At 34.9% G+C, this 9,214-nt stretch overlaps 2 protein-coding genes across 2 annotated transcripts; both read left to right on the top strand.

The window, feature by feature from the left end:
• Positions 2,564-6,187, top strand: LOC109227295 (zinc finger BED domain-containing protein RICESLEEPER 2-like). Its single transcript, XM_019392405.1, has 2 exons — positions 2,564-2,906; positions 5,759-6,187. The coding sequence occupies exons 1-2, from the start codon at positions 2,753-2,755 to the stop codon at positions 6,016-6,018; spliced, it is 414 nt and encodes a 137-aa protein (XP_019247950.1). The 5' UTR covers positions 2,564-2,752; the 3' UTR covers positions 6,019-6,187.
• Positions 7,036-9,214, top strand: LOC109227294 (60S ribosomal protein L18a-like). The gene is made up of 4 exons (XM_019392404.1): positions 7,036-7,146; positions 7,255-7,370; positions 7,502-7,565; positions 8,649-9,214. Exons 1-4 carry the CDS (start codon positions 7,132-7,134, stop codon positions 8,988-8,990), a joined length of 537 nt encoding a protein of 178 aa, XP_019247949.1. The 5' UTR covers positions 7,036-7,131; the 3' UTR covers positions 8,991-9,214.

The following is a 9,214-nucleotide window of genomic DNA, read 5'->3' as shown; positions in this document are numbered from 1 at the left end:
TCGGACATAATCCTACATCGTTAATACTTTTGGTCTTCAGATCTAGTAGTTATTATATTAAACTAGGATTCGCCCCCTGTTTTCTTATTAATTCGTTTTAAGAAAAGGTTAACACATTTTTGGTAAAACAGGCCTTCCAAGGAATCTCACGAAGGCATCGCGTAACAATACACATGCTCATTGACTTGCACTTATTGATTCCTATTGTATTTTTGAAGAGAGGGGTAAAGTCTGCGTACACACTATCCTCCTCAGTCCCCACTGGATTTGTTGTTGTTGGTGATGTTAAATGATTCTATTAACATTTTCGCTAATACTTTAATAGTATGTGTAGGATATAAAATTTGTACGAATTAAATTCATAGATTAATTTGGACTTATTTTAAATTCAAGAAATATTGGTCCAAATAAATATTATGGGCTAATATATAAATGAATTAATTATATAGGTCCAATATATATGATTAAATAAATAAGTCTTAATCCATTGGGCTAGCCCATTTAATTGGGCTAAAATGATGAGCCTACTTCATTAAGCCCAAGATGTCATCTTCCTAGAGGCCCAGTTTGGTGCCACGTGTCAAATGACGTGGCGCGCCAAGTCAAGCGGAAGAGCCAATAGGACCACACCACATGTCAAAATGACAAGGCATGCCCAGTCACACTAAAAGGCCAATGAAATCGCGCCACGTGTGCAAGTGACATGTTCTGGCCAATCAAATGCGGCCATGTTACACTTCAATTTGATTGGTCGGAAAGAGTTTGTTCTTATCATAACTCCTCCCTTCCACAACTATAAATAGGGGTCCTCATAGCTCAGAAAAGAGACCAGAAGTTATAACAAGAAGCAAGAAAGAGCTCGTGGATCAAACACTACAAATTTCTCCACAAGTTTCAAGCTTCAAGCAATCAAGTTAAAGTTCAAGAACGAAGGACAAATCAAGTTCAAGCTCAAGAACGAAGACCAAATCAAGTTCAAGCTAACGAAGACCAAATCAAGTTCAAGTCCAAGCAATCAAGCTCAAGCTCAAGAACAAGATCATCGTTCGTGGCAACAAACATAGATTCAAGATCAAGCTCAAAGGCCCTTGAATTTATTTACCGTTGAAAAGAAGATCAGAGGATTCATAGAGATTGTAACACTCAAATATTCGAAATAAGATACTACGATTGTTGCGATATTTTCGGTCTTGATTTTATTTTCTCGACGCCAATTTATTGTCTACAGTATGATATTGGCTATTTCCAAAATATCATTCTAAATGAATTAAAACATCCTCATATCATCAGAAAAGAATTAACTTTTACAATGTTTACTCCAATCAACTACTAATAACATATAACTAGAAAAAAATAAAACACATATTTGTGTAGGGATTAGGTTCAACTCTTATCTTTCGCACTATATATAATCATTGTTAATCAATTGAGAGTCCACTTTGTTTGTGATAGTTTAGAACTGGATTCCAAGTAGGGGTTTCGTCGGTTGGTACGGTACGGTATTAGACATTTCGGTTCGGTATTTTCGGTATTCGGTATGGTTTGATTTTTCTTCTTTCGGTTTTGGTTTATTCGGTTTGGTAACTTCGGTTTATTCGGTTTGAATACTAACTAGTGCATAGAGCTATACGCTCTAATATTCTTAATTAAAGTACTCAAAAATGCAAAACTGAAAAAGTTTGTTGACAAAATTTTTGTCCAAAACTAGCAAATATCGACTCAAATAGAGAAAATTATACGTAAAAGAATATTTGATCTTTAGAAATGTCTTGTTACTTGTTTAGAGTTAATTGATGAACTTTGAGAATAAAGGAAAGTAAAATTTTAGAATTTTTATATTTATGTTATAAGTGAGTATATATGTTTTGTGTAATATAATATATATTTCGGTACGGTATCGGTATTTCGGTATTTTATCTTAAAATACCAAATACCATACCTAATACCAATTTTTTTTTTTAAAACTTAAACCAAATACCGTATACCAAATACCAAAATTTTCGATTTCGATACGGATTCGGTATTTACCAAATTATGCCCAGTCCTAATTCCAAGAGCATATTCTCAAAAAACAAACTATAGGTGGCTGAGTTTGTATTTGATATAATATTCTGACCCTGACCAATAAATTATTTTTATCCTTCCATTTGTGTTTGTTCATTGACGACTACTCCGTGATTCTTAAAAGCTTGTTTGGAGGTTGTTAAATATCGTTTCATAATGTATCGTATTGTATGTATTTTATGGTATTGTTACTGTATCGTTCGATAAATAAAATGTTTGGATAGATTGTGTTGTTTACCGTCATTTCATGATACCATGCACCACCAATATAAAAAATAAATTTATAATATCCTTAATTTTTTTTAAAGAATAAATTTGTAATATTCTTAATTTTTTTTAATGAAATTACTATATAAAAGGTAGGTTAAATGATAAAATAAAATTATTTAACAATAATTAAGGGTGATATTGAGAGAAAAAGATAAGGTAACGACGCGACCACACCAAATTGGGCGTTACATAAAGTAACATTATTCGTCGTTACGTAACGACAGATTTAAGATATGATACAATAGAATTTAAATTAACAATCAAAACAAACATTGTATTTAAAGTAACAATACTATATAATACAAGAGGTAACAACCATCCAAACAAGCTCTGACAAGAGAAGAAAAAAAAGAGTTAACAAGAAGACCAAAAATGGCGCCGGTGCCGGAGGAAACAACGGCGATAGAATACGTGATGGATGCAGCTTCTGGTGCACACTTTTCCGGTCTCCGATCTGATGGCCTTCTCACTTCTAGCTCAGCTTCTCCACGCGCTTCTACTACTCACTCCCACGCAATTTTCCACCACTATCTCTCTTGATTCCACTACCCCTAAACAGCCTTTCGTCATCGGTAATTCTTCAAATTCTCAATTAATTCTCGATTTTTCTTTAGTGTGAATTAAATACGTCTTAATTTTAGATTAGTTGAGAATTGGCTTTATGAACTTTTAATATCTATTTTGCTGTATTTTTGTTGTAATATGAATCGTCTATAATTAATTTGGCTCTGTTTAGGTAGGCTTCGTTTCATTAATTCAGTGTTTTGCTGACAATTTCACCAGAATTTAAAGAGAGTACTTATATGACTGACTGTTAGGATCAGGAAACCGGGTAGTGCATAATTTAGCCAAACAACGTTATAATGATAATAACAAAGACAATGCAAGTTGATAATAACGACAAATTAAAGCATATAAAAGAGGGACAAAATTTAACGTGATTTTGTCAAGATGACCTACGTCCTCGAGTGGAGAGGAGCAATTTTACTATAACAACCGGCACATAAAAGAGAGTACAAAATTAAAGATGAAACTCAAGACCACGATCTAAGTATTACTTTTGAGCAAATTAAATTTTTTACGAAATGTTGGACTACGGTTTAAAATTTTGTAAGTTATAATTAATGTTTGATGATACTTTAATGTTTGTCTGTAAGGTTCAGTAATATATGAGCAAATATTAGACCCGAGTCTAATATTATCTAAGGGTGTCTAACGGGTCGGATCAATCCGTTTCCGGACCGGCCCAAATCGGTACATAGGGGGCGGGTGGGTTGGGTTACTGGGGTAAGGGGGGTTGGTCTGTTCACTTTGGTTCAACTGGTTAACTGGACCGGTCAAATCCGATCAACTTAAATCACTGTAGAACCGCTTAAACGGCCTGGCCCAGACTGGTTTAGCGGCTAGTCTTTCAAATTTTCTTTTTTTAAAATGTTTTTGTCTTTCTGACCGTTGGTAACGGTCAGCTGGGCCAAGGGGCCGTTGCCCAAAAGGCTGTTTTGCACAAATAGCCATTTTTTGGGCCATTATTTTAAAATTAACACTTTTTGTAAATGCTAATTTAGCCCTTTGAAAAATTATAAATACACTCCCCTCTTCTTCATTTCTTCACTTATCTCTCATTTCTCAAACTCATATTCTCAATTATCATTCTCTCATTCTTCACCTAAAGTGCAATCAAGTATTTGACTCTCATTTTTTGGAATTTAATTTATCGTATTATTTATTATTTGAAGTTTGAACAATTGACGTTTCTTCGTGGTAACATTGGAGTTGCGAAATCATCAAGTGTTCGATTTATTGCCGAATTTGGTGCACTCCCTTCAACTCTTGTTCTTATTTACTATTTTATTTGCATATTTAATTTTTGCTAGTAGTTAAATTTTCACAATATATTTAATGCTGCAAAAAGAGTTTGTAATAAGATTACTAATCGTAAAAATAGAAAAAGAGGTACTACTTCAGCATATGGTGGTAATTTAAATGACTCTACACATATTACTGAAACATTAACTGATAATAATATGGATTATAAACAATCACAGGAAGATTTTGGTATATAAGATAATGAATTAGAAATTGAAGATGAGACACCACTTACACCTAGTAGTGTTGGAGTTGGTAGCAGGGGTGGTGGTCGTGATGCTAGTAGTAGACCACCTGTGGCCCCGATTACTAATCGGAGAAAAAGAAGTAAGGTTTGAAATTTTTTTGACGAAATAGTAGGTACTGCTAGAGTTAAATGCAGACTTTGTAATGGTGATTTTAAACATATGACTGGAGGACAATTATGGGGGACTGGGACACTTATAACCTGTTTGGCCAAGCTTCTTTTTGGCCAAAAGTGCTTTTTTTTTTTTGCCAAAAGCACTTTTGGCCAAAAATTGAGGTGTTTGGCCAAGCTTTTGGAAGGAAAAAAAGTGCTTTTGAGGAGAAGCAGAAGCAGTTTTGGAGAAGCAGAAAAAAGTAGCTTCTCTCCAAAAGCACTTTTTTGAGAAGCACTTTTGAGAAAAATACACTTAGAAGCAGTTTTTTAAAGCTTGGCCAAACACTAATTGCTGCTCAGAAGTGCTTTTCAAACTAATTAGCCAAACACAAACTGCTTCTCACCAAAAGTACTTTTGAGAAAAGCACTTTTGAAAAAAAGCACTTTTCAAAATAAGCTGATTTTTGCAGCTTGGCCAAACGGGCTATTAGTAGACATATGAGAATTGAGCATCCTATAGAATGGGGCTCTAATGGAGATGGAAATCAAGCAACTCTAAACCCTATGACTTGAGGACTTATGAAATATGATAAAATGAAGGATCGTGAGGAGTTAGAAAAAATGATTGCTTTAGGAAATTTAAGAATAAGTGTACCGAGCATAACCTTAAACCCAGATTCATGCCAGACGAAATTGTTACTAGATGGAATTATACATATATTTTTTAAAATGTTGCTACAAATATAGATTTCCAATAACTGAAGTTGCTAATGCTCATTGTACTGATCCAAACAGTATGTTAACAACTACTACTTGGGTGGCCATTAATGATGTTAAATTTTTACATAAATTTTATATAACTACTGTTGAGTTTATTACCCTACTATTACTATGGCTTTAGTACATATAGCTGAAATTTCTTTTCTACTCTCTTAATTTAAGAAGAAAGAAAAATATAAGGATGTTGTTGAAAAAATGCAAGCAAAATTCAAAAAATATTTCTTTCCAATTCCTTCGATTTACTTAATTGGTATTGTTTTAAATCCTTCTATTAAGATGTCTGATTGTCACCAATAATCAATGATTTACAGACGTATATTGAGATTAGGCCAACTGAAACCCCAGATATATATGTTTGTATGAACAAGTTAAATGATTCTTTACAACAATTATATAATTATTATGCAAATATATTTGATACTGCTGCTCTTAATGTAGGTAATGTTAATCCCACTATTCATTGTACCACTTCTACTACTATGGATGATGATGAAGGCCTTGGTAGTTTTAATATTTTTTCTAAATTTTCTAACACTCAAACTAGTAGCAGGAACATTGATGAACTTCAATTCTACTTGCAAAAGAAAAAAGAGCCTCGCACAAAGAAATTTTCACCGTTGGGATGGTGGTATGGGAATGAAAAGCAATTTCCCGTTCTTTCCGCTATGGCTCGGGACGTGCTGAATGTGCCAATTTAAACTGTTGCATCAGATAGTGCATTTAGCCAAGCAAGACAACAACTTGGAGACACCCACCACTTATTGGGAAGCAATGCTTTCGAAGTTTTAGTACGTTTTAGAGATTGAATTAGATCAGAACGAAGAAATCAAGGACGTGAAGATGTCGATAGCCCAGGAGACGAGGAACTTGGAGATATGTTAACACATGGTAACCCATCTGAATTTAACACTCCAGAAGAAGGCCAATCAATTCATATTGATTATGAAGAACTAACTAAGACAATGCAAAACCTTTGAATTTACTCTTTTTTCGTTAATTTACTTGTTGTTAAATGTAAACCTTTCGATTTGTAAGTTTGAATTTTGAAATAAATGTAGCACTTGCAATTTATAAGTGCAATTTTTTCCCCATCTTCATTGTATTCTTTATATTTTTACTTTATATTAATATAAATTACAATAGTTATATAAAATACCCAAAAAAAATACTAACCCGGCCCGACCCGACCCCTTGGACCCGTAACCCTTACGGTTTATTTTTTACCCGGATGAAATCGAATCCGTTAAGCCCGAGAAAACCTAATCCGTAACCGGCCCAGATTGGAACTCAACCGGTTTGATTTTTTTCCAACCCGCCCCGGCCCAGCCCACCCGTTTAACACCCTTAATATTATCAAAGGAGTAATTTTCAAGGGCTATATTTGCACAACTTTTAAACATAGGGACAAAAAATGATGGTAAAAAAGGAACATTTGCGAATATCACTTTTTAAAGAAGAATTAACCCAAATGGCCGCCATCTAACCGCTTAAATTAGAAATAGATAATGGAGGTATAATATATGCATAATTTATGTATTATACATGTATAATTGTGTATAATCAATGTATAAATTATGTATATAATTAAAAAAAGTAAACCATGAATATGGCGGGCTAATTGTGCAAAAATCCCCTTTTAAAATGTATTGGGCCAGATATTGTGTCAAGTCTGGGCTGGACCATTTTCTAGCCCAGATCACGATGGATTTTCGCTAAATATCCAAACAAAAACCCTAATCCTCTCTTCTCCATAGCCACAGACGGAGCACAGAGCAGCCAGAGAGGGAGAGAGGAAGAGGGTCGTAGAGAAAATGGTGACCTACAAAGTAAGGTTTTAAACTTTCTTTTCTTTTACCGTTTCTTGTGGTGCAGTTGATAACTCCAATTTTTGTTTTTGTGTGTGTGTGTGTTTTTATTTTGTTGTTCTTTGGCAGTTTCATCAGTACCAGGTGGTGGGAAGAGCTCTGCCAACAGAGAACGATGAGCACCCAAAGATCTACCGCATGAAGCTTTGGGCTACGAATGAGGTCCGTGCCAAATCCAAGTTCTGGTGAGTATCACTACTCATTTTTTGACAATGAGCGCAGTCTTAGTATAAACATGTTACTAGATAGTCGAATGTGTGTATTGGAAAATGATTATTATTGAAAATAAGGTGTTGGTTGATTTGGTGGAAAAAAGGTACTACTTGAGAAAGTTGAAGAAGGTGAAAAAGAGTAATGGGCAGATGCTGGCTATTAATGAGGTATGATCTTGATATCTATGTCTTTATGGATGAATGAATAGGATTTTACTGCATTTCTGGTATTGCTTTATGTATTTGGATTTTTCGTGTCAAAGTTAGTACACTAATGAATCATGATTCATCAACTACGCTTCAATCCCAAATTGCTCCTTTATATGGGCTTAGGTTTGGCTTTGCTTTGAAAATATTACATGTCTATTTTCCCCAAAATTGATTTTGTACTTGACCATGTATCTATTGCCTCTTTGTTGTGCATCTTTTTAGTCAATTAAAAAGGAATTATATATACTAGCTTACTGGATTTCGGAATCTGATGTTTGTTGAGATGATGGCATTTAGATTTTGACCTTGTGAAGGCAGTTTTATTTCTAATACACGATATTGTTGTATTATAGGACTTATATTTGGAAAGCTTTGTGTTGCAAATGTGGCACATGCTATTTCTTTCATGCTGATTATGTATTACCTATTAGAGGGAATTGTTTGTTTTGTGTTCTGTACGCCATACTTTTTCAATTCTGTCGTTTTTTCTGTCAATGTATTTTATAACAGCGATGTCTGGACAGTGTTTGTCTGTGCATATAACGAGCTGTATTGTTGCTTCTGCTGCTCGATGATTCCTACTCGTACAAGTTACAACAGCACTGTCTTACTGTCCTCCACTCTGCCTAGAGGGATGCTTTGGTTTTGAATTGTAAAGTTACAAATTTCTTAACGGTGCTTGGTGCTCTTAGAATCCATAACATATTATACTGTTGCTGCTTATACACACACTCACACATATTCTGTTGCTAATTTGCATGATAAAAGAGAGGTGGATTTTGGTGATATTATTCTTTTCACTAATCTCTTGGAGATGAGGGTTCAAGTTGCTTTGATGGATGTGACGATGGAAGCAATTCGAGGACAAGATGCGTAATAGAGGATGTGAGCTAGTATATAATAGATGTATGCTTATAGATGAGTCGAGCGGGAGAGAGAACAGGGGACTCAAAACCCTGTTATGGGGCTTCTGGAACCTAACATTAGAAGTGGTATATGGCTTGCTTGAATGGTTGACTGAAATGTTATTTTTGTCTGTAGATCTTTGAGAAGAATCCAACTAAGATCAAGAACTACGGTATATGGCTGCGTTATCAGAGTAGAACCGGGTACCACAACATGTACAAGGAGTACCGAGATACCACTTTGAATGGAGGTGTGGAACAGATGTACACTGAGATGGCCTCACGTCACAGGGTCCGCCATCACTGCATCCAGATCATCAAGACAGCCACTATTCCAGCTAAGCTGTGTAAGAGGGAGAGCACCAAGCAGTTCCATGACTCCAAAATCAAGTTCCCGTTGGTGTTGAAGAAAGTTAGACCACCTAGTAGGAAACTCAAGACAACATACAAGGCTACCAGACCCAACTTGTTCATGTAACATGTTAGGTCATAAGTTAATTGAGAAGCAACTTTGAATTTATGCAAATTTTGTTGCACCAGTTGGCAAGTTTGACATCAAACAAAAACCTTTGTCTTTTCCTTTTATTATATTTCTAGCCTTCTAGGTTTCGAACAGTCTCTTCCTTTCTGAGTCCTAAAAAATTGTTCGCTTTGGTATTTCACTTAAAGTTCTCTGTGTTCTCTCAAGGTTGGTTTTCGTCA

Source organism: Nicotiana attenuata, chromosome 6 (genome assembly GCF_001879085.1).
Source record: "Nicotiana attenuata strain UT chromosome 6, NIATTr2, whole genome shotgun sequence".
In the NCBI taxonomy this organism is placed as follows: Eukaryota; Viridiplantae; Streptophyta; class Magnoliopsida; order Solanales; family Solanaceae; genus Nicotiana; species Nicotiana attenuata.
Note: the sequence above shows the minus strand (reverse complement) of the source record. Positions and strands in the feature narration are given on the sequence as shown.